The sequence below is a fragment of the Chlamydotis macqueenii genome, chromosome 3, assembly GCF_036417535.1.
Source record: "Chlamydotis macqueenii isolate bChlMac1 chromosome 3, bChlMac1.mat, whole genome shotgun sequence".
In the NCBI taxonomy this organism is placed as follows: Eukaryota; Metazoa; Chordata; class Aves; order Otidiformes; family Otididae; genus Chlamydotis; species Chlamydotis macqueenii.
The window spans coordinates 95,822,637-95,847,895 of NC_141558.1; the positions used below are offsets into that span (position 1 = coordinate 95,822,637).

Genomic DNA, 25,259 nt, shown 5'->3' on the forward strand with positions numbered 1-25,259 from the left:
GGCCTGCGTGTGTATTCTTAACCAGGATCCAACAAGGGGTAAAAGGTGTGGTCTCTTGTTGAGGTCTAAGCTAATCTGTTAGCACATAACAAATGTGAGATAAGATTGTGCAATGACCACCTGCAGTGGTTCAGCTGATTCCGAAGTAATTGTAACTTGAAGATTGATCTGCCCTGACAAAATCTCCAAAACTGTTGGGCCATAGTCCATTCAAGTTGCTACTTGATGCTTTGTCACTGTGTGTCAGTTTAGATATAGAAGCCCATCTCTACTGGGAAAACGTGAATCCAAATTTAAATGAAGAGTGGGGTTCTGTTAAGTTAGATGACACTTGACTGCATGGTGTAAACGGTATGATTTTTTTTTTTTCTCATTTTTGATTTATTTCTTCTAGGCGATACTACTTAACGGTGTACTGAAGATTATAGAAACTAATGTTTATATGAACCCATTACAGTACCTTGCCTTCCCTTTGCTACACAGCACAAATTTGAGTAGTAGTTCTTCACAAAAATCTGCAAGCACTTCCAACAGCAAAACTGCTGGACTATTAAAAAGAGCAAAATTTTCCCAGAGTAAGAAAGAGGCAGACTGTGAAAATCTGAGTCACCAGCTCCTTTCTTCTTGGCACGTAGCCCCAATTCACTTGCCTTTAGTTGGACAAAACTGTTGGCCACACATGTCTGATGGCTTCAGTGTGTCACTGTGGTTTCATCTGGAGTGCGCGCATGAAACAGAAAATTCAACAGAAAAGGGGAAAAAAGTCAAGAGAAGAACCAGACTGGTAGCTGTAAGAGAGAACAGCTTTGACAGCACAGGTGAGGAAATAGTGTTTCCTGTTTATATTTAGGTAGCACTGAAAGATTCTGCTTACAAGTATTACTGATTGATGTGCCATATACAGAAGGTTGGATTTTTTCTTATGATGGATATTAAACAGAAGTAGTAGTCTTTCTGATTTTTGACTATTGTATCATATACTTAAAGATATAACACTTCCAGCCTTGGTCCTTAAGTTAGATAAATGCCTACTTCTTTTGAAATTTAGTATTCTCATTGAATTTATAACTTCAGTAAAATGTGTTTGTGCTACTTCATGTTATGCTGAAAAAAATATTAAAAGCTGCACCTAAAAGGTCGTGGGAAAAGACTGCTATCAAGATGATTTGGTCTCATGTACTGAAGAAGCAATTGGCTTTGTGTTCTTTATCTTTAATATAGAGCTAGTAAATCTTTGTGATTTGGGATTTAAATCTTGGAATTCTTAGCTAAAAGATGCTCTGAGTCCAAGTCAGAGCCTGAGGCTGGCTCAGTGTGAATCCTCTAACTTTCCTTGTGTGTGCACCATTGTAAATGTAAATAGCTGTAAAACATTTCTCTGCTTATACTTTTGTAGAGACTCACTTGCTCCAAAACTCTTTTGAGCAGAATCTTTGGATTGTAATCTATAAGAGGAAAAATTCCTTAAATTATTTAAAATGCCCCCCAATCACAACACTTGGAATACCTTGTACTGTCCTTTCCCCCTGCTCTTTGTACTGTTTTTCCCTGCCCACACGCTCACCCTTTTCTGTACCTGAGTAAAAGGGGGGGAAAACCCAGCCCTGAATCTTGGAACTCACCAGAGCTGCTTTTGTGGAAGGTCTGTGCTTTTGCTTAGTAAAGTAAAAATATTGAGTGCAAGATCATGCTTAAAGAGTAGTATGATTTGTGAAGAAAAATTTAAAGATTTCTTGGTGCGCACTAGGACACCAGTTCAACATAGGAATATAATATACCATGGTATGTTGAAAGCATCATTGAATTAGTGTATTCATACTTACTGAGTTGACATGATTACAAACAAAAATGTGAAGTGCTGAGTTAATGTCAAGCTCTGTTTCAGTGTATGAGACCTAGGTCTCTGAAGATAATTGCACATTAGTCAGCTCACTTTAGGTAAAAAAAAAAGAACAAAAACAAAACACACAAAAAAACCAAACCAACCAACCAAACAAACAAAAAAACCCCAAACCAAAACAAAACCAACTCCAACTAAACAAAAACCAATTCTCTGCAGTACCTGAAAGATGTACTTTTCAGTATGTTTCTTTTCAGGCTTGATAGCTGGTAGGACAGGCATTGTTGTCCTCTTGTCTTGTAATTGTGTATATGTTTATATTTCTAGAAGAAATGAAGTCTATAGGAATGGAATACCTAAGTCTGGGAGATAAACTTGTTGAAGATGGCTGTATTCATATCATTTCATTGGGTTCCAAAGCATTAATGATACAAGTCTGGGCAGACTTGAACACTGGAGCATTCATATTTCGGTATGGTGTCTTAGTCTAAAAGCAGTCTTGTGAGTGTATGTAATGTTACTTCCAGTACCAGTGTGCAGAGAATACTGGTGGAGAGTAGGGAACTAATTTCTATAGTAGTCATCTCGCACACTGATGACAACATCAAGTAAGTTTATTGCATATAGAGCTACAGGATTACTTGCTTGAAATATGTTGGTCTCTGGTCTTGCTTGTTTCGTGTAGTCATATATAAGATGCAAGATCAGTCATAAAGATAATGTAATGCAGTGTAACAATTCAAGTATTAAGAAAATGACACAAATGTGTGAAGATAAGCAAAAGCTTTTGTAGCTCTAGATTTTTGTATCTCAGTTGTGAAAATTGCTGTTCTTTAATGCTTCCCCTAGCAATCTTTGTTCTCATCTTCTGAACGCATTTTAGCCCTGATTTAGTTCTCATAAGTAATGTATTCTTAAAATGGGTCTAAAGCTGCAATTTTAGAACCTTTTATTTCACAGCATTCAAAGCACCTGCATTTTTTCAATAAATTGAACTCTGTAAAGTAGAAATATCCTTATTTTAATGTAAGCGGATTCATGCAAACAAGTTAAATAACTAAGTTGAAACTGTAATGTGAGGATTTCTGTATTTTATGTTGACTACTCTAAATATAGCATTGTGATTAAAAAAGAATATCTATGGAAGTTAAGGAATGCAGTCTTAAAGTAACTGAGACCAAAAAAAATTGTGGATTTGGAGCTTAAAATGTGAATTTGAAAACAAGCACACACGTACTTTTTCCTTTTCTATTGTATTCATAGCATGTGCATGGATCCAAATGATGAGATGAAAGCTGGTCTGCTGGCACAGGCTGAATCTCCAGAGAATGTTTTCCTTGTGGGCAGGTGGCAGCATTTGGCAATAACATACAAGCAGCAGTCAGAAAGCAATAAAAATATCCAGGGAAAGCTGCTGCTATGGGTTTCCGGTCACAGGTAAAGTATACATTACTTGCACCTAGATATTTGTCTTAAAAAGATGTTCTCTAGTACGAAAACACCTGCACTATTTTGGCACAAGCTGAAGTTATGGTTTAATAGTCTTTTAGGGGTAGGACAGAGGTGTCTTAAAATGCTAGGAATTCCCTAGAAGTATCCAGAATGGTCTTAATTGCTTTGAGAATCTTCAGTTCATACCATGGACCAATGCAGACGTCAATGTTTTTCTTCACAAATAGGTGGAAGAGGTAAGTACTACAAGATTTTGAGTAAGATAAAAAAAGGTATGGCGTGAAGTTAGCAACAGATACAGTGTCTCTGGTTAAGAATCTGAATTAAGAATCACAGAATGGTTAGGGTTGGAAGGGACCTTCAAGGGTCTCCTAGTCCAACCCCCCTGCAAGAAGCAGGGACATCTCCAACCAGATCAGGTTGCTCAGAGCCCCGTCCAACCTGGCCTTGAATGTTTCCAGGGATGGGGCATCTACCACCTCTCTGGGCAACACTGTTCCAGTGTTCCACCACTCTCACTGTAAAAAAAAAAGCCTTCCTTATGTCCAGTCTGAATGTACCATTTTTAGTTTAAAGCTGTGACCCCTTGTCCTATCACTACAAGTCCTGCTAAAATGTTTCTCCCCATCTTTTTAATCTTTAACTACTGGAAGGCCACTATAAGGTCTCCCTGGAGCCTTCTCTTCTCCAGACTGAACAGCTCCAATTGGCTTTCTGGGCTGTGAGTGCACACTGGGGGCTCATGTCCAGCTTTTCATCCACCAGTACCCCCAAGTCTATTCTTGACAGGGCTGCATCCCCCAGCCTATACTGATACCAAGGGGAGAAGTTAACAAAGTAATTCAGACAAGATGTGAACTGGCAGTGGGAAGTACTACTTTTTCCTTGGAAAAGTTAAGGTCCGTGCTCCTAAATGAGGTACCTGATGCTAGGTTGAGTGAGCCTGCACGAAATATTTATTGATTAGAGAAAAAGAAATGTATTAAATATAATAGTTTTTCTCCTTTCTTCCTAAAGTCCAGACTATGAAGACTTCCTTTGTGTCCCAGATATGAAGCAGGTGGTCAAAAGGCTATGTTATAACACAATTAGATGTATCGCAAACATTCTTCACTATTCCTCTAGAATTTAGTCAGTAAACAAGCAATGTTAAAGACATCCCTAAAACTATATTTAGGAAAAAAAAAAAAGCTGTTGCCCAGATTTTTCTTCCTGCTGTAAACCTAGAATTGTGAAGTATAATACTTGTTTCACTTTGTTCTTAAAACTACACGGACTTAATTTTTAAGCAACATCATTTCCTCCCCCTCATTGTTCACTCTGTGCATGCTGATATGCAATGAAGTCTAAATATGGAGATAGAGGGGAAACTAAAAATACTACAATCTTCTGCACATAGGCAGTTAATGAGGCCCCTCTATATATAGATAGTTGCCAGTTTGCTAATAGTTAGGCACTTCCAGGAAGCTTCAGATGACCTTTACAGTCCAATTGGTCTGCTTATGTAAATGCACATAAGGTTAATTGGATGCTTTCTGAAAGCACAGGCTTACAGCCTGTGGCTGTGCAGCACACTAGCTCTCACAACGTTGCCTGGTGTAAGTAAATCATCAACATGATATTTTCCAGCATTTGTGCACCCCAGTTTTCATGATGTGCCTTAGCATATTCAAAGGCCTTTGACTTTTTAGAATAGTAGAAATTCTGGAAAAACGGTGATACTTTAGAAGTGTATGTAGTGTTTATGTACAGTTTTTTTTTGAGGTCAGAGCGAAGAAGGAAGGAATTTCAAATCTAGGAAATCTTGACTGTATGGCAACCCTAGTTGGGACTATGTTCCTCTGTTCTGTATTTGAATACATACGTAATTATGTAACTGAGTGTTAAGGTGCCTAGAAGTTGAAGATTGTTTTAGTAATTTAATGTTGATAACAGCATGGCTTCTCATCTACTAAATATTAAAATCTATTTTGAGCCAAAGCTCAATACCTTAGCAATTTTGATAACTTCTCAGTATTTAAACTTGTTTCTCCATATGTGTTTTTAGGAAATGTGAGATTAATTTAGATTACGCACTACCAAAGAAATCAAGCTTGTCACCTGACAGTAATAAAACATTTTGTATGATTGGCCATTGTACATCATCTCAAGAAGAACTGCTTCGATTGTCGGGTAGATGGGATCTTGGAAATCTGCTTCTATTTAATGGTACTTTCATGTACTTTTCTTATTGACTAAGTCTTTCCTGTTCTCCAAAATCAAAGGTTTAATTTGATGGCTTTCTTAACATGCTAAGCTCTTAGAGTAAAAGCAACAATGTATTCTTTACCAGCAGGATATATCAAGGAGAAAATAGGCAAACGTTTCAGTATTAAATAGGTCCTAATGTGTTCTTCTGCCACTAGTCTCTTGCGTTCTTTTTAGCCCTGTAATTTGCACTTCCAGTTACTTCAGTATTTCTTTAAATGTCTTTAATACCTTAGAGTAGAGGATGGAGAGATAGTGGTACTTGCTCTGTTTTTTTCCTTAAAGCACTCAATCTCTCCAAGCTGGAAAATTGATTTCACTTACTTGCTTCTAAACTGCTAGTTGCAAATCACTTAAAGCATGTTAAAAAGTAAACAAAATCTGAACCACTGAGTACTGAATTAAGCATGTTTATTTCTGAAATTGCTGAGGTTACTCTAGGGTTTTCTTATATGCGTAGTTCTCCTCTTTCCTTGGAAAGCTTTGTCCAGGACTTCTGGGTGTTTGTTTAGTGCTGAAGACTGCAACCCTGCTGGTCGTCATCTAGCATTTCATGTGCAGTGGCCGGGTCAGGACTACTACATAAGTGAAATCAATTTGCCAGGGTAGTGTGGTGTGTGCAGGTTTTGTGTGTGTACATACAGTGTATTTGTGCAGGCCATAGGTGAGATGCTTATCATAAATGTAAGCTCCACCTGGTGAATCTACATGGTCTGATTGCTGTGTGCATAGGGCCAGGATAACCAATGTATCCAGAGAGCATTGGATTTACTGCTATACAGTTGTTGTGCACCTGTACATCAGACTTGTGTCTTTCTGGATGCTTCTTTTGAATTTCCATTCTCATAAACAGATGACCTAAGATGTGCTCTCCAGAAAGGGGAGGGAGCTTCATTTGGTCTTCTACTTCCTACATACCTTAAATCTTTTTTTTTCCTCCCTGTTAATTCTAGTGAGCTTGTATTGTTGCATCCTTCTCAGTCACTCCACCCAACTCTCCATGATGTTGTAGCATGTTATTGCTATGTGCAATCTTGCTATGCTTTCAAAACTTTGAGGAGGCTTGGGTTGGATGGCTTTTTGATTTAAAAAAGTGTAATTGATTATTCAAAGCTATCAGTCTCCAGTTCATACAGATTGCTTTCCTGATTTGGTTTCAGTTGCATTGGCCATTGAATTGATCTGGCCTGTGATGTGTCAGAAGTCACTAATCTACAGTAGCTAATAGGGAGCATTGGACTGTTGGATTGTTTCTCATCAGCAGGTCCTAGAAAAACCAGCCAGTGATCTTCCTTGTAAAGTCCCTGAAGTCTATTAGCCAATGTATGAATTTTGCTTTATTGTATACTAAAGAGTTAATAACTTCTTTTCTGCATTTTAGGTGCAAAGATTAAATCAAAGGAAGCATTTTACTTATACACATGTGGGCCAGACTTCACATCTGTAATGCCTTGTAAATATGGCAAAACATTGACTGACTGCTCTAAGTACATAAGTAAAGAGATTCTACAATGTGAACAAATTAAGGAGCTCTTCATGGCAAGAAAGGAAGTGGATGTTGGACTTTTAATTGTAAGTTTCTACTTTAAAATGGTTCTTAATATCTTAGAACTGAGTAAGAAACTGGGAACACGTTTCCTGCTGTCTCCCAAAGTGTTTCACTTTCTCAAAGCAGGCAAGAACAAATCTAGTTCTCATTAAAATCACTGCAGGGTTCTTCCATTTATTTCAATGGGAGTTGAACTTCATACAGGGTGGCTGTTTCATCTTGCTATTGGTTGAATCCTGACAACTTCTAGATGTTGCAGCATCTATAACAGTGTATTTAATCTATCAGATACCTCCAAAGGTGTATTAAGTACCTGCCCTAGCATGAATAGGTAGCTCTTCTCTCCATTAGTGTAAAGGTAGCCAAGGACAGCTTAGTTAACCTTTTAACACTGAGACTGAGAGGAGAAAGGAGGATTTATCTGGCTTTATCAGGAAGCAAAAGACTTTATCCCAATTCTTTGAGAGTTTTGAGAGAGAGTAAGTTTGCGTCAAGTTTGGCTGAAAAGTGATTTAGTGATTTTTTCAGCTGGCAGATCTTAGCTTTTCTCATCTTCCCTGACTGAAACAGCCATGCCAGATGCAGGTGTAAATATAGTTACTCTAGGAGAGGAAAAAAAAAACAAAAAACCCCAAAAAACCCAACCAAACAAAAAACTATCAGTGGAGCCTACTATATTTGGGGAATTGTCTTCATGTGCTGGTAATTCCTCCTATATTAATTGTTTCCACTAGAGGGATTTTTCTGATCTTGTTCTACAGCAGCTCTGTAGCTGTAGGCAAAGAGGGGTAATTACAAGGATGTGATCCTTGTAAACAACGGTACTAAATTTCAAATAGGTTAAGAAAGAATGAATGGAATAAGTAAAAACCTAACAAATCCAATCATGCAACTTTTAAGCTTATTTTACCTCGCAAAACACTAAGTAACCAGAGAACAACTATGTGTTCAAGTGATTAATTAATCTGCACTTTTGCATAGAATGCAAGTGCCTTAAATGCAATTATTTCTCTATTTTAAATAAACAACCTGCCAAATATGATAATTTTATGTTTTCAGTGAAAATGAGTTGGTTACTTTCCACAGAAGCTTTGGTTTTGCTCTAAGTCTCTTGACCAGTAATGAAACTTCTATTGAGATCCTTTTTCTTATGGCAAGGCTGATTGAAGGATACACTTTAAAAAAAAATTGGACAGTTTTTGTAAAAATAGCAGATAAGTTTGTTTTGGACCCTCCACTTTAGAAAGGGGAACCGTGTGCCCAATACATGTCTATGCTCATTTAAAAAAAAAAAAATTTGTCAGTAACTTTGGTTTTATGCAAAATAGTTGTAATTCTTCTTTAGGTGATAAGAACGGGATCCTTGGTGAAATTTTTTAGTGTTTTCTTAACTTTCAGTGCTGTAGCTTTTGCAGACATTTGCTAAAATTTAGGAATCTTGTTGCATTTTAGTGCACATGCATCTACATGAAACTTAAAAGCGTGTTTAATGGTAAAGTAAAAATGAACTGCTAAAGTTACTGCTATTTGCTGTTAGGTGACTTTTTGTGTTTTAGAGTTCTTTTTGTATTTTATTGAAAATTTTTGGCTTATAAACTTCTCTTGTTTCAGGAGAGTCTTGCTGTTGTTTATACCACATGCTGCCCTGGTCAGTACACCATATACGAACCTGTTATTAGACTGAAAGGCCAAGTGAAAACTGTACCTTCGCAGAGACCTTTCAGTTCAAAAGAAGTTCAGAGCAATGTTTTGGACTCTCATCACCTGAAAACACTTCAGCCTGTTGAATATAAAACTCTTCAGGGTATACTACATGAAATTGGAGGAACTGGTGCATTTGTTTTCCTTTTTGCTAGGGTAAGGGAGCTGGAGGAGGAGGGTGCATGTTTGTGTTCTCTTATATAAAATTTTCCCTTGATCTTGGGTAGCAAATCACATATTCAAGCTGCCTTGCTCTAGTCTGTAAGTGTTTTGTTTATTGGTTTTTTTTTTTTTTAAAAGAAAATTTGTGGAATTATCTGTGGCATAATGCAGACTGCATCATACAGATTGTCTTAAATTTGAAACTTCAGTATAATTGTATTATGTTTTTTATAACATTGCTAGAATGTAAGATGTGATATTGCATTCCTATTTAGAGACGAGGCTTCTAAATGTCAAAAGTTTATTTTTAGGAATGTTGTAGAACTGATTGTATTTTTGGTCTCTAATTTTAAAGGCACTTAAATTCATTGCATATCTTTAACACTTTAAACACAGGATATTCACAATGCAAGTATGAATAAATGTAAGACTACATAATGTGCAAAGCTTTAATTTTCTCTAATAAAGCTTTTTTGAGATAACTGTTCATTCATGTTCAAAGGCTTATCTTGAGAAAAATTGTAATTTCAAAAATATTAAGTCTATGAGCCTTAACTTAGTTACTGCTTTACTATGACCTTTACATGGAGAGGCTAATATTTGTGCTAGGAGTCTTTGAAGTACTACAGTTAATTCAAAATACTAATGTAGGCCTAAACCTTGTTTGGTTTGTATGTCTCTGGCAATGGTAGTGTTAGGAAAGGTGTGTGGAGAGTAACCAATGCCCATTAGACTAGAGAGTGTCAGGTATTCAGACTTCTGGTTATGAAGACACTGCCTGCTGTAACTACCGTTGATAGTGAAATCGGAGGAGAAAATCCTTATTCATGTTACTGTATTGTGTAAATGTATGTTAAGTACATGCTGCAGATCCTGCTATAGACTCTATTTGCATCAGTAAAGCAAACAAACAATAGATCTGCTGTCAGGTGATACAGTATACATGTATATAACTAAGTGCAGCAGTTCATGTGAGACTTCCTTCTTGTACATTTTTGATAAAAATAGTATTTGCTCTTGGGATTCAAGAAATGTAGGAAGCAAAGAGTGAAGAATGTTCTGTGGTCTTCATCTATCAAATTGCTTGTCTCTTTATGGACAACATAAAGCTTTAATGTTTGATTGGACACTTCCAGGTAGAGATAGTCTAGACCTGTAAGAACTTTCATTTAAAACTTTCCTTAAACATTTATGAAACATACTTTTCCAGGGCAAACAACAGTTCATTCTTAGTACTGGCTTATGCATTTCATGACTTTGTGGCTTTGTAGTATAGCAAGAATAAATTGATACCTTCTACTTAAAATTTATTTAGAACAGATTTTTTTTTCTTTAAAAGAGATTCTTGTAATGGGACTTGCATTTTCTTAGCAGAACATCATTTACCACAGTAGGGATTATCGCTTCAGATATGATATCTGAATGTACACACATAGGCAAAATTGAAGATTATGTACATAACCTCAAAATCTTTAAAACAGATTGAATCCAGAAGCTGTGATTTAAAACTGCCACAAAAAATTTTTAAAGGCTTTTTTTCTAAATGTTTCTAATTCAAACTTTGATTAAATTTGCTTTTTCTTCAGGTTGTAGAGATTAGCAACTGTGAAGACACTCAAGCTTTAGCCCTACAACTTATACTGTCTTTAACAAAATACAACCAACAGAGAATACAGGAGATGGACAGTTGTAATGGTTATTCCATGATTCATCGAGTGTTGATCAAACCAAAATGCATTGTTGGATTTTGCATGCTGAAGGTAGAGTGCTCTTTAAATCTGATATTTTATTTAATGTTAGCACAAATTTAGAAACTTCTCTGATTTTAGTTCTACATTTAAAGCTGCCTTCACAAAGGCAGAACAGTGATTTGGAGCAAGCTTGGTCTAGGAATGTTTTTCCTTGAACTAGAAACTCCTGATAGTTAAGGGAAGAAAAAAGAAGTGTTGAAAGACCCTGATTTCAGAGGAGATGGGCAGGGGAAAAAAAGCAACTCTTTTACCTGAGAGCAAAGATCTTCAAGTAAGCTTAAGCTTGTAAGCAATTAATAAGAATATCTGAGTGCACTTGAAAAATCTTCTCAAATGCATTTTCATGCTGGTGTTAATAAGGATGAAGCTTCTTAAATGCCTCCAGTGGGGTTACTAAAATCAGTAATTCTTTTTAGAGTTGATCAGGTAGATATATGCCTTCCCTATCAAGAATTTGTCTCTTTAAATTTTTTTTTTAATAAATTGAATAGGACTACTGTACTGCTTTGTACTTATGACATTAAAAAAAAAATTCCCCTCTTTAAGACTCTCCTTGAAGGATGCTGCAGTGATGAGATTCTCTATATAAATGAAAATGGGCAATTCATGCTTGACACAAATTCTACTGCAGTGATCCAAGATGTTAAATTGTTAGAAAAGCTGCTGCTTGACTGGAAGATATGGTCTAAAGCAAAGGTAATATTTTTATTTTGGAAATATTTTAAATCTAAAAGTAAATCTTTTAAAAAGAGTGATAAAGTATTATGAGGTCTGAAATTAATTTCTCCAGTTGAATGTCAGTAATTAATTTTAGAAAATTTTAGTAATGGTCCTTATTTTTTGTATAGCTGGTAATAACATTTATCCCATTTATCAATGATGTCAGTTGGCTTAGTGTATTAAATTCTGTAAATGTAATGTATGTAAATCGTTAGTTTAATGGATTTAATTTTTAGGGAAACTTGTTAAGACTGAGGAAGACCTGCTTCTCTCTGGAGTTAAATTCTTGAAAATAACCATCCAGTGTTAATATAGGAAAGAGTATAGAAAACTAGTCTTAAATAAGAAGTAATTATTTTTAGCTTAATCATTAAAATATGCTTAACTTTGAGCATAACTTTTCTGATAATTTCTACTTCTGCCCTGACCATTTCCAGACATTTAGTCTTTAGTGCAAAACTAACTTGATTTGGTTACTTTCCTAAACTGTTTGGCTTTTTATTCTCAGTGTGTAGAGTCAGAAATACATTTTTGAATCCACGTTCCTGTTTTGTTTTGTTTTGTTTTCAGCAAGGTGTTTGGGAAACTCTGTTAGCAGCTCTAGAAATCCTTATCAGAGCTAACCACCACCACCAGATGTTTAACATTAAACAGCTATTGAAAGCTCAAGTGGTACATCACTTCCTGTTGACTTGCCAGGTTCTGCAGGTACTTTCACTCTGAAATCTTCTTTCTGCTTGGTACATACTCAGTTTTACTTGCAGGGTGGGGCAAGAGACTGAATGCTATAGAAAAAACTACTTGAATAGACTGTCCTCTGTGCTTCCAGACCCCTTTCATCTTTTTCAGCAGGCGTTGTTGCTGTACACGGATACAGTTCACTACTGGGTGCTCTATTTACTGCTGGACAGAAGGGGCAAGACATGTTAACCATCTGGCACTATTTGAAAACCTAGGCACAGGGTTACTTGCACAGTCCATACATGAGTAGGAGCTGAAATGAGCTGTGACCCATTGATAAAGACAGAAGATGTCTCTTAATAGTTTGTCTTCTGTATGAAAAACATAAATACTGTGCAAGTAGGAGAAACTCTGTCCTGTATCTCGCCAGAGCCAATAGGGCAAGTGTCCTGTAGTGCTCAATCTGAGCACTCCTCTCAAAATTTTGATCTGGCAGTAGCTTCCTCCGTGGCCTGGAGATAACTGTTCTAAAAAAGGACCTGAGGGAAGTGCTTCAGCCCTTTGAAAGACACTTCTTACAAACATGATTTTGAAATTATTTCCTGCTTTTATACTATATATCTGTTTGAAAATAGGTATTGTAGTCCCTTTTTTTCTACGCTGTATTTTCTCTCTGACATTGCTTTTTATTCTAAGTTTCTCTCTCTAACACATGAAATGCATTTATTGTTTTTCTCCTCTTTTAATGATTTTTAAAAATGTGTCTTTTAATAATTTTCATTGCTGTAAATTTTTAATTTCTTCATTTTTATATGGTATTCTCTACTTGTGGAACTTGTTAGTGGTATAGGTAACTTTTAAAACTGTAGATTAATGCAAATGCTTAGATACAGAATGTTGCAGAATGTCTTTCCCTCATAAGTATAAACACTAATATACATGCCTATTGGGAGGAAAAAAAAATAATTTCTTAGGTAAAAGAAACTACTCAAATTGACCAACAATAAGTTGGCAATTTTTTGGGAATGATGGAATGGAAGATGAAACTATATAAACCATGGTCTTTGAAAATCTCATTTAAATTAACTTAATTTAGTCTTTTTGTACAGCGGTCTCAGGGTGCTTGGGTACTACAAAAGGTGAAATTTAGAGAAGTTAGAAACAGGTTGATCACCATTCACATTAGTGAGGTTTCCCACAAGTTTCTTGAAGTTCTGTTTTAAAATCACTGTTCATTTAATAGATTTTTTTTTTTAAATAGCCATTGTCAAACTATATAGAATACTTGATCAAGCAGAAATTACAGTTATAAATTAAATCTCAAACGTGTATGTCTTTTAAAATGGCCATTGAAGTAGAAGTACAGAAGACCCAGTGTGGCACTGTTCAGAAAGTTCTAAATATTTTTGAAATGTTAGTATCAGCAACTATTCTAATTTCTCTACAAATAAGTAATACAATGACAGTAAGCTACACTTTCAGTCCGAAGGCTCCAGGATTTCAAGTCAGAGTAGTATAGAATGCAGATGATGTGCATTTTCTGAAAAAATAAACTTACGTAACATCAGCAATATTTTGTTTGTGCCTGAATTTTGAGCATGCTGGACTTGGTTACATTGAGTAGATACAGTAGCTCCTCTCAAAGAATACAGCCTGTATTACTTAAGCTTTTTTTTCTTGTCTGTTCTACTCCAGCATTACAATTTTTTTTAAAAAGGCAATTTCTGTCAAATTAAAAATACAAATAACTTACAGTTGTACTGCTTTTCCTTTCTAGGAGCATAAAGAAGGGCACCTTGCATCCCTGCCTCGGGAGGTTTGCAGGTCATTTGTCAAAATAATTGAAGAAGTACTTGGGTCTCCCCCAGACCTGGAATTGCTGACACTGGTCTTCAATTTCCTCTTAGCAGTTCACCCTCCCACTAATACATATGTTTGTCACAATCCTACAAACTTCTACTTTTCCCTGCATATAGGTAGATATTTCACATTTGACTAGATTTTTATCTTATTGTTTATTCTAGTTATTCTTTTATATCTAAAGAACTTTCACTTTTATAAATTACTGTTCTATGAATATATTCTTTGATCGCTCTATTGTAACAACTGTATATTAAAATTATTGAACTATTGGGACTTAGTAAAGTAAAAAAAGTTTACAGTATTGAGAGACATTCTAGTTAGACTTTGTTTACTTGGCTTACTTGGAGAGCTTTCTTCTGTCTACAGCCACAGATAATTTCTCTGGTGGCTATGTCTTGACTTTCTTCAAAGTTTGATGCTGCTAAATGGAATGCATAATATCAGTTGCCTGTATTGGACACATTTGCCTGTGGGCAAATCTTGGAGAAAAACATGTAACTTGTAAATGAAGCTGTTTCAGAAATATGATCCTGTCTCCATATTTACTTGTGTTACTGAATTCCTAGAAAAATAAGACCTGAGGAGTATTTTTAGTAAATAATCAGTTGCACTGCAAGGCATCATTGCAGGCACCGTTGGCATTGGCGTTGCATACAAATTACTGAAAATACCCATGTACTTTGAGCAGTGCGGATCTAGGACAACATCTGTCTTTAATATATCTGTACTAGATGATCACTTTGGCAAAATGAGTGATATGAGTTTTAAAAATTCTTTCTTGTTCTTTTAAAAAATGAGAAACTAGTAGATGCATAGTTCATGCTTTAATATTAGCATTGTACAGCTTTCGCCATAACTTACATAAACATGGAAAGCATCATCCAAGTTTGAAATGTTTTATCTTTTTGCAGATGCCTGCATACCTCCAGTTTTAGTAATTGGTTTCAAAGGCAGTACAGTTGGTTTTTGTCTGTATCTGTCCTCTAATACTAATAGATGTAAAATTCTGAGTAAGAGTAGAATGCACTTTTTGATACTTTGAGCCTTACTAAATGAACCTGTTTGAGAACAGTCACCTGTTTTTGACATGGCAAAAAGTCAGTTAGTACTACCTGTACGCCTGCAAGGGCCATCTTTAAATATAATTACTTTAGAATATAATATTTTCAGTGTTCTAAAGTAAACTTTAAAGATATGTCACTAAAACAAAGAATTGTTATGAAGTGCTTTTTCTCAGATGCTTGAGTTGAGCATGTCTCATTAGCCTCCAGTGATCAGCTTGAAATGTAACCTGGCTACTATGAGTCTAAATATATCAAGAATGCAAACTTAAAAAGCTTTTATGTATCTTTTCCCCTTATCTTTTCTTTCTAGATGGCAAAATTTTTCAGGAGAAAGTTGAATCACTTATGTACCTGAGAAATTCCAGCAGTGGTGGGAAGTCAGTAGACAGTTCTGCATTTGTGATTACAACTCCAACTGGATTTACAGCTTTACCACTGGCAGGTATAACAATGCTGGAAAAACAAGGTCATTAAGACACAGTCCTTTAGCAGATGACTAGAGTGCCTTAAAATGTGACTTTCCCACAGATACTTCTTACAAAGCTACCCTTGGAGCTTCATGCCTGAACAGCAGAGTAAGAAGGATGGAATTGAACATGCTGCTAAACTGCTCTCCATTTTCAAGTTAGGACAAATTGCCATGTTGGCTCAGGCAGTGAAGTGGACCAGACAGCTGAACAACTTCATTTGTTAAACAGACCTGCTAGAAATGTGTGAAAATGCCTTAACCAGGCAATAGTTGAAGTAGTGAGCCATAAGCAGCTATATGTGCAAAAAGCATTAAGCTGCTACTTTTCTTTATTTTTGCATAATTGTTAACATCCATCTAAATGTAGTATTAAAGTATTCGCATTTAGTTATACTGCAGGTATATGTACTGTCCCTACATGAGAAAGTCTGTCTTTTAAAGAACAACTTAAATACCTCCGTTATACAAATTAAAATCAAATAGTTTTCTAGGAAGTCTCATTATATAGCATGCTAAACAAGTTGAGGTTTATGAAGGTAACTGCTTTAATCAATTTTGAATTTATCTGCTATAGATGCTGAAATGGTGTGAAGTTATTAGTTCAAGCTGTAACTTGTTTCAGTTGGTGTGTTGTCAGTGTGATGGTTTTTGAACCATTATTGAATTAGACTTTTTCATCTTACTTTTTATAGATTTGCATAGGTGATCAACAAGTATCACCGGTAAAACAAAAGCTAAAGCATAACTTACGCCTAAGCCTTTATTTAAGCTTGTTGACAAATAAATTCTAAACAAAAATGCATAATCTAAGTAAGTTTACCAATATATACAAAGTAGGAGTGGAAACAACTTACCCTGATCTCCAACTTATACATGATCTGAAGTACATAGCAGCTGGTTTGGCTGTATTCTGTGTATCAGGAATGTAATCCCTTTTACAATTTATGTCTTGTTGCTACTTCACTTAGGAAAAGCACACTGAGTCTTCACGCACTACTTCAGTTGAAACAGTATTAGTTCAAGTGCCTTTTACTGAAAGCAGTGATATGGAGAGCACAGTACTAAATCATGTATGGAATTAGTCATTCTTCCATATGAATTACGTATGAAATCTTATTCTTCTAAACTGAGTACTTTTTAAATATCAACAGTACAAAATTGCTGTTCTTGAATAAAGATTATTAATGTGTGCCAGAGGAGTACTCAGCATAAATTTTTGTGAAAATAGGTGTTTCAGTGTTGTGGTTCTAATTTTAGATTTCTAAATTTAGATAAAATATTTCCAGTGCTATGTTTGTTAGATAACTTGCTACCTGCTTGTGGGTTTGCAATTTGTTGCACTACCTGCTAAGGTGTGTGCAAGCTTGGCTGCAAGATTGTTGCAGCTATGTAGATCCTTCCTGTTATCTAAAGGCCAGTTTGGTCTGGCTATGTTTGCAGAAATATGTGTGTGTGTATATTTGTTTTATATATAGCTCACTTACTAAAGAAAAAATTCCTGATGCATCGTCATTGCATTAGTACTAACTGGTGCATAGTTTTCAAAATGCTTCTGAATAAACAAACTCTCCTTTTCCTAGACTAATAGAAAGCTGCTTCTACCAGTCTGGTATACAGATTACTTCCCCTCTTAGAAATAATGTTATGAAAGACATATGTAGTGTGCTCTGGAAGTTTGACTGTTTCAGGTCAAAATGTACACTTAAAAGGAAGCCCTGTTAAATAAAATATGCAGTGATTTGTTATAAATCTGAAGTACATGTAAAGCCTTAGTGCAAGAGGGTTAGTGAATAGTATCTCAGTGTCCTCTGAAACATGTTGGTAGGTTGGACCTCTTACACAAGAGCTCCAAATAGAGCAACCTGCTCTATTTGACCCTGCTTTGAGCAAGGAGTCTGGGATAGACAATCTCCAGAGGTGCCTTCCACCCTCAATGATTCTATGATTCTGTGCAAATTCCTGCTGAGGGTTAGTTGAGAGAATCGTAATGTAATTCCAGAAACTCCAGTATATATGCAAAAATTATTTTGCGTTTTATATATCTTTCCAATTTGCTTGTGACTTGATAAATATATGTCTGCATAATAGTTCACTATCTCTACTTGACTGGCCAAATCTGAGCTATGCCAGGTATTGAATCAGTTTTGACACATAAAATTAGTTTGGGCCATCACTGTCTTAAATGTTTGTGAAGTGTAACATTGAGGAAAAAGCTTGTTTCTAGTGCAAAAGGAATGCTAAAGATATCCTTATCTCTATAGGGAACACTTTTGAGGCTAGTGTACACCAGAAGATAAGCACTCAGGTGCCGAAAAGGCTTTGCAAAAGCTTACCAGCATCTCCTACTTCCTCACCTCAAGTTCATCGAAAAAGACTAACTGAAAGAATGGGAAGGAGTGTTGATGACTTGCAGATTATTGGCAAGCATGACTACAATGATCTCCAGGGTAAAACTGGCTTTGTAGAAAGTTCTGAAACCATAAAGAGAGTACAAGAAGAACTGTTTCTTAGCAGCTGTGAGTCTGCAAAAACAGTTTGTGACTCAGAGTTAACATCTGCCGAAACTTTTGAAGATATTGCAAAAGAAGAAGAGTTATCTGAAAACGCATTTGAGAGTAAAGAAGCAGATACAGACCTGAAATGTAGTGAAAGTGATGGTGCTGCAATTGAGCCATCACTACGTCGTCCAGACAATCTGAAAGGACTGCCTTCATTTCAGAAGAGTCAGAGTGATTTTGCGGGATTGGGCTTAGCATTTTCCGTTCACGGAGGATCATCAGCCATTGCTCGCTGGCCAAGCTTTGCTGACAAGAATGTACTTCCTGAAGACTGGGAGAGTCATGCTTTTTCTTCAGCTAATGAGAATACTCAAAAAACATCTGAAAGCCTTGATGACAAGTAAGGAGATATACTGAGCTACTGCTGGTTTATTTTGTTTATGAGCTTTAACTTCACAGTTCTGGGTCTTGATTACTATTCTACAAAAACTGGAAGCCTGAAAATTAAGGGAATGTTTTCAATGGCTGTCATAAACCAATTCATTAAGCTTTTAGTCCATAGAATTGCACTGTTTCAATTTTTGCATTATTTACATAACAAATTTTAAAGGCAGGAATTTTACTATCTACAGTAGGAGTAGGAACTTCTTATGCTAGCTCACAAAAATTCTCAAGCAAGTAGTTCTGGACAGGTTATCCTTTTTGCTATCCGCTATCCAAAAATAAGCGTTAATGAAGAGTCACAGTAGGAGTACTGGATAAATTATTGCCAGATTTCCTCCTCTCCCTCTCTGCCCCCAAAAGTAGCTAATAATTATGCATTTTTAATGTTTCCTGTTGTAGACAAACTATGGTAAAACATATTTCTCTATTTTCAGATGTACGGAAGACTGTCTTGTGCTTATATGTTGTGGATTATATGACCTCTTGCGTGGAGTACTCCTAATCCTACCTGATATCATGCTAGAAAATGTGATGGACAAACTTATCCAACCTGATTATCTTATAGTTCTTGTGAACCACCCATCTCCTCTCATACAACAAGGAGTCATTAAAGTAGGCCTGTATAAAATGTTTTCAGCTAAAAAGTTGTGAACTAGCATGGTTAACATGTTGGAAACGTGATTTTGTTAGTATTTTGTTAGTATTTTTCATTTTGCTTTCTTCAGTTCTCTAGGTTTACTTCTCAGTTTTAACATATGTTTCCACCTCCACAGATCTAATAAGCAAACAAACAAAAAATGCCAAAACACAAACTTAGACTATTTTTATCTATTGAAAGATTCTATAGTCTAAGCCAGAGGATTTAGGAGTATATGACAGCATTACTAATGTAAATGGAAGCAAGAATATAAAAGTCAGTGACCATCTCTTCAACATTAAACACATGATGCACTAAGTTAAAGTGCAAGCAAAGTTTCGACTTCTAACATGGTTGACTTTCAGTTATTCTCAAAAGTCATCCACACATTTGTGGCCTGAACATGGACTTGAGGCTTCAAAATGTTTTCAGAGTTTTTTTTTTTTTGTAGTATTGAGAAGGACAGTGTTCCTGGATGATAACTTTATGTAGATGAAAACTGAGTAGATCTGTATTTTAATTTGAAGAATAAGATTTCATGGGTTTATTAACAAAAAAATTAAAAATTGTGCATGCACTTGCATACACACCAAAGTGCAGGATTTAACAAGTATAAAAAGTTTGAATGTATTTATGTATGCATTCTGTATCTGTTTTGTGTGATTTCATCTCCCTCAAACTTGACTAAAAACATAAGTCTTCAGATTAAAAGGGTGAAGTCAGCTGTCAGTTGTAACAAGGGCAGTATAGATTGCAGTTCCAGTAGTGCAATTGACCTTTTGAATCTAGAATTTTAAAAATATTTTGTTTTCAAGCTGTTCAAATCATAGAACTTAACTTTCAAGGGAGTTAAATTAAATGTTTATATCTTACATCATCATTATGCATTTATTTTTAGTTGTTGGATGCGTATTTCAACAGAGCAAGGAGGGAGCAGAAGGAGAAATTCTTAAAGAATCGTGGCTTCTCCTTGCTAGCCAACCAGCTGTACCTTCACCAGGGGACTCAGGAAGTTGTAGAGTGCTTTTTGGAAATGCTCTTTGGTCGCTCTGTTGGTTTGGATGAAGAGTAAGTAATGCTTTGCTTTTGCATCCTGTCACTTGAATAATTGAACTATAAGCAGTGCACTTTGCTGGAGGCAAGGATGTGATAGCTTTCTAATTACTATTCTCTGCCTAATAGTCAACAACCATAAAAAAAAAAAATCCTTCAAAACTGTTTTGAAATGGTTTGCTGTAGCTTTAACATTTAAATGTATTAAACTTCTAATGACTATTGTATAGCCCTTGTTTGTAAAAAATTTCATCTGATGGGTACTGCCAGCTAGGATCTTCTAAATGCTCAGTGCTTCTGAGGGCCTCAAAGGCCTTTGCACTTCAAGTGTCCTGTAATCAGTTCAACACTTCCTATTCTTTCTGATCCTACATGAAACTCCTATTTATATCCTTAAAAGGTTTAGGTAGTGATCACTGGACTTCTGCTACTGGATTTTGGCAGGTGATGAAGGAAAGCTTGATGTTACTGCTACTTCCTTGTCTTAGCCCTGAGTTTAAGTCCCAATTTCCTTTAGAGAAAATCTGACAGATACGCCACTTCCTTGAACTGAAAAGCCACCTCATTGACAGGGAAGGAGATTGCCTTTAAGCAGACAATTTTTGAAGTACATGATATTTTTAGAATTAGTCTGACTACTTAATGATTGTACAGGGAGAACCTGTATCTAAATACAGTCAGCAGTGCAAAGACCTTGCAAAAAGCTCCTCCTTGGTTGCTGCCTCTGTAGGATTTGGAGCCAAATTACTTCTGCCTGTTGGCCTGATCTTCACCCCCCAAAAACATTTGTCTCTTTAACTGCAAGACTTAAGACTGACTGCTTAACTAGCCCCAAAACAGAGAACTGTGATTTTCTCAAGACTGAATATGGGGCTGGAAATGTAATTCTAATGTCTTAAGTTTTTAGGATTGTATATAATGGAAATGTGATAAGCTGATAATTTAAGAACAGTAATCCAGTTTATTAATGCTAAAGTAGTACAAGTTCTGAAGCACTGTTCTGAGTTCTACAGTCGCAGTAAGCCAGAGGCTGCCAAACCTTAATTAAACTTCAGCAGTAATGGATATAGGACATCAAACCTGCTGTCAGTCAGTATATTATTATATCGATGCCAGGCTGTATCTGGTTTCTTGATAGTGTCTGTGCCAGCTGGAATACTTCTTACTGGAAAGATGATGCATCAGATTTTTCTACACTGATTTAAAAAACCCCTCTGTTTTAATGAAATCTATATTGTGGACAGTTGGTAGTTAGCTGAAGCTTCAGATACACCTTTTAGTCACTTCATTTCCTTGTGGCTCTTCAAAGTCTTTATTTTGCTCGTACTTCCTTTAATAGACAGGCATTATTACTGCAATGAAATGTAGGAAATTGCCATCTCAATCTTTGCCAAAATACTGGCATAGACTGGTATTCCAATTGCATATACTAGTTGCATATACTCAGTTGCTATTTTAAGTATGTTACTCATTTATATTTATGTTAACAGATTTGATCTTGAAGATGTCAAGAATGTTGGACTCTTTCAAAAATGGTGTGTCATTCCTGTTCTGGGTCTTATAGAGAACTCTCTATATGATAATGTTCTGCTGCATAACTGCTTCTGTCTCCTGCTGCAAATCATAAATTCCTGCTCAAAAGTTGCAGACTTACTGCTTGATAATGGTTTGCTGTACGTGTTGTGTAATACACTGGCTGCTCTCAACGGACTGGAAACGAAGTGAGTATTGTGTCAGTTGCTGTAAAATAGTCCAGGCACAACCTTAAGTCTAGCAAAAATTACTGTATTGTATTTGTTTTAATTTCTAAAATTACCAAAGAGCATCTACAAAATGACACTGTTTTTGAGGTTTTCAGCTTCAATTATACCTGTAAGTGAAAGTTAATGTTCACATACTCAGTTCAAACAATGGACTATAAAATGTTCTTTCCATACTTGAAACTTTCAAGTGAAATGACATTTTAAAAGGCAAGTTTGTCATACTGTGTGTACTTTGGATGCTTTTCCTAATAAAATTCACCTGAACAGTAAGATAAAGGCCCAGGAGATGGTAGCATTCTACTGTATCTATAGCCAATGTCAAAACTGCAGGAAAAGTCTCTCCTGTGCTGCCTGTAATTAAATACTTGAGACTGAGTAACTTAAATGACTTAATTACAAACATTCTGTATTTTAAGAAAGATTATACAGTGAAGGAAGGAGACGTGGGGTTGTGTTAATTTCTTTAATTAGTTAGCATCCTGAAGTAATAGACAGATTTCCTTTTTACTCCAGTGTAGTTTTAGTTCAGCATGGTTACAAAATGAGATTATTCTGATTTATTTTTTTTTGTGAGAAATACAGAATTTTCAGACTTGTTCTTTCATTTGGAAATCTTATGACACATCATTGCTTTTCCAATAAAACTTTGTTACAATCTTAATGTTAAATGTCTCAGATTTGCAGACATCCAATCTGCCAAAGTCAACACTAAAGAGGTGTCTGATTACAGTTTTCTAGCTTTCAGCAGTAACATTTTAATATGAACTGCAATATAATATTAGGTACAGTTGGTAGAAGTAGCAAGGGGAGTAGTAATGGGTCTTGTTATGGGTTACAGTCTACTAGAATTGTCACGTCTCTGGTAACTACGACTTTGTTTGCAGCATTCCTTTGAATGACTACAAGTTACTTGCATGCGATATACAACAGCTGCTGGTAGCAGTTGCAATTCATGCCTGCAGCTCCTCAGGTTCTCAATATTTTCGTGTTATTGAAGACCTCATTGTGCTGCTGGGTCATCTTCAAAACAGTAAAAATGCAAGGATGCAAAGTAAGTTATCTGCTTATTTTTGGGGTCACGGGACTGGAGAAGTAAATCCTTTCCCCATTGATTTTTGTTTAAATTAATATTCCTGCCAAGGGAGAAGGGGGAGTTTTCTGGTGATGGATCTTCTTTCTATTCTAAGTGGTTCTCAAAGTAGTAGTTTTCCTCAGGAGTCTGCTTTGTGGTAAAGAATTGTGTACTGCTAATCTGAACAAACAGTGACTGTAAAAGTTCATCAAGGGTATTTAAATGGAAATGTTCTATACAATTTTGCTTAGCTTATTGCAGAGTAATCAAATCCAATGACTCTTCCATGAGAACTCACTTGTGTACTGTCTGTATCTGTGGAATAGTGAGGTGGCTTTCTATGTGACTTCTGTGGAATCAAGAGTTTTACAGCTCTTGACACATTTTGTTGTGTTCTTTTTACAAACACCTGGTAAAAATTCGTGAAGACATGTAAAGAGTGTCATGTGTCCTTTGTATGCCTCTCTGTAGATATGGCAGTTGTTCTGCAGTTAAGAGTTCTTCAAGCAGCTATTGAATTAATAAAAACTACAGCAAATCAAGATGCTCAGGAGCAGGCTGGTTCAGTCCCATCACCATCTGCACTACATCGTGCAATGTTTCAAAAGCGTAAAGGCATTGCTGGTGAGTAGCAGAAGTGTCGTATTCTTATGCTTTCTCTTGTATGTATTACTTTCTAATTGTAATTTCAGTGATGCAGCAAATGAGTCCTTTATAAATCAAGACATGTATCTTACAATAGTGTAGCCCATACGCATTTTGAACTTGAGGGGTGTTTTTATTAGGAGGAGGGAGTGCGGTACAAAAATGAAACTTCAGTCACCTTATTCTCACTGCAGTGTCGAAAGCCAGCTATTACTTTGCTCTGGGATTATCTTCAATTCACAAGTTGCTTAGTAAAGGTGTTTTAAAAGTAATTGATAGCGGGTTTAATAGCCAACTTCCCAATAAGAAAATACCAAAATAAAGCTAGTGCTTGTAACTCTAACAAAGCTGTGATGTGGGGATTGCGTTGTTGCACAACTTTTAATTAAGAAACCATCGTGAAGTAAATACCTGGCACTCCAAACTGATAGTTGGGAAGGCGAGATTCCTAGATTCCACTGTGGTTGTGCTTGTAAAACATTTGTGCAGTTCTAGCTTTAGCAGTAATACTTTTTTTTTGTATTTGATAGCTTGTGAATCATTTGTAAAGGTTTTGGAGTCTCCTGGCTGCAAATTGATTTTTGTGTTTCTCTCATATAAATGACACAAATTATATCTTTTACAAAGTCATAGTGTAAAAAACCTGACATGCATCTGAGGTTTTTTATTAAAAAAAAAAAACAAACAACATCAAAACCCAAAACACTATTATTCTGTTTACTATGGGAATGTTTCTCTGGATACGGTCAGCTTTGGAGGCCCCTCTCCATCAGCCTATTAAATGTAGTGAAAATATTTTTGTATTAATGAATTTGGTAAGGCAGTAAAGATAAATAAAAAAATATAGTTATTTCCAAAAGAAGTAAGTACAGTCAAGGCCCACCAGTTCATTTTTAAGGCATATTATAAGTTAGAAATAGCACTTCTGTGAAAACTAGTAACAATGAGTATGGTACAAATTGTGTGTGTTTATAAGCTGTTGATATAACTGATTCCTCATTTGTGCTGATGAAGCTAGTTTCCGATTTGCAGTAATTTCTTGTTGAATCATTAATTTTTAATCCTTTAAAAACAAGAATAAAAGTAACTTTTTTAGACTCTGCTTTACGCAAAAATATGCAAGCTGTACACTAAATATAATCTTGAGACTAATTCATTTCATGGTATTGCTTCTTGAATTGTATATGTTAATTTTCAAATAGAAAAACTCTTTAGACAGACACCCAAACGATGCTTATGTTCCCTTCAGTATTAATGTATTGCAAATTCTTTGTTTCCTTAAATCATGTGAAGTCTTTGGATGAAAGCATTTGCTGAGTGATTAATTTTTTGTGCATTTTAATAGGATGCTATTAATGTTTCTCTACTTAAAGGCTCACGAAAGTTTTCACTTGCTCAGTCTGATGCTCTGCTGATGAAAATGCGTTCACTAGCAAGTGAGGAATTCAACATGATGATGCAGCGGAGAATGAGCCAAGAAAATCCTATCCAAGCCACTGAGACTGAGTTTGTACAAAGGTTACAGAGGCTAACTGTTCTAGCTGTTAACCGGCTCATTTATTTAGGTAGGATTTCTTTTTGTTCATTTATATTTTGACAGAGCCAGTGTAGTGCTATATGAAAAATGGATTCTTCCTTTTGGAATTTT

At 35.8% G+C, this 25,259-nt stretch overlaps 1 protein-coding gene across 3 annotated transcripts in view; it reads left to right on the forward strand.

Annotated features, from left to right (window-relative positions):
* The window catches only part of LOC104480416 (guanine nucleotide-binding protein G(I)/G(S)/G(O) subunit gamma-4), a 109,480-nt gene that overhangs the window by 36,272 nt on the left and 47,949 nt on the right, over window positions 1-25,259 (forward strand). For all 3 annotated transcript variants that reach the window (XM_086745918.1, XM_086745906.1, XM_086745907.1), the window contains exons 12-29: window positions 395-818; window positions 2,168-2,312; window positions 3,104-3,277; window positions 5,340-5,500; window positions 6,921-7,111; window positions 8,700-8,945; window positions 10,538-10,711; window positions 11,249-11,398; window positions 11,993-12,130; window positions 13,881-14,079; window positions 15,341-15,472; window positions 17,761-18,397; window positions 18,876-19,053; window positions 19,977-20,146; window positions 21,622-21,852; window positions 22,779-22,945; window positions 23,438-23,590; window positions 24,985-25,176. In XM_086745918.1, the coding sequence (XP_086602044.1) occupies window positions 395-818; window positions 2,168-2,312; window positions 3,104-3,277; window positions 5,340-5,500; window positions 6,921-7,111; window positions 8,700-8,945; window positions 10,538-10,711; window positions 11,249-11,398; window positions 11,993-12,130; window positions 13,881-14,079; window positions 15,341-15,472; window positions 17,761-18,397; window positions 18,876-19,053; window positions 19,977-20,146; window positions 21,622-21,852; window positions 22,779-22,945; window positions 23,438-23,590; window positions 24,985-25,176 (3,862 nt within the window). The remainder of the gene's footprint in view (window positions 1-394; window positions 819-2,167; window positions 2,313-3,103; window positions 3,278-5,339; window positions 5,501-6,920; window positions 7,112-8,699; window positions 8,946-10,537; window positions 10,712-11,248; window positions 11,399-11,992; window positions 12,131-13,880; window positions 14,080-15,340; window positions 15,473-17,760; window positions 18,398-18,875; window positions 19,054-19,976; window positions 20,147-21,621; window positions 21,853-22,778; window positions 22,946-23,437; window positions 23,591-24,984; window positions 25,177-25,259) is intronic.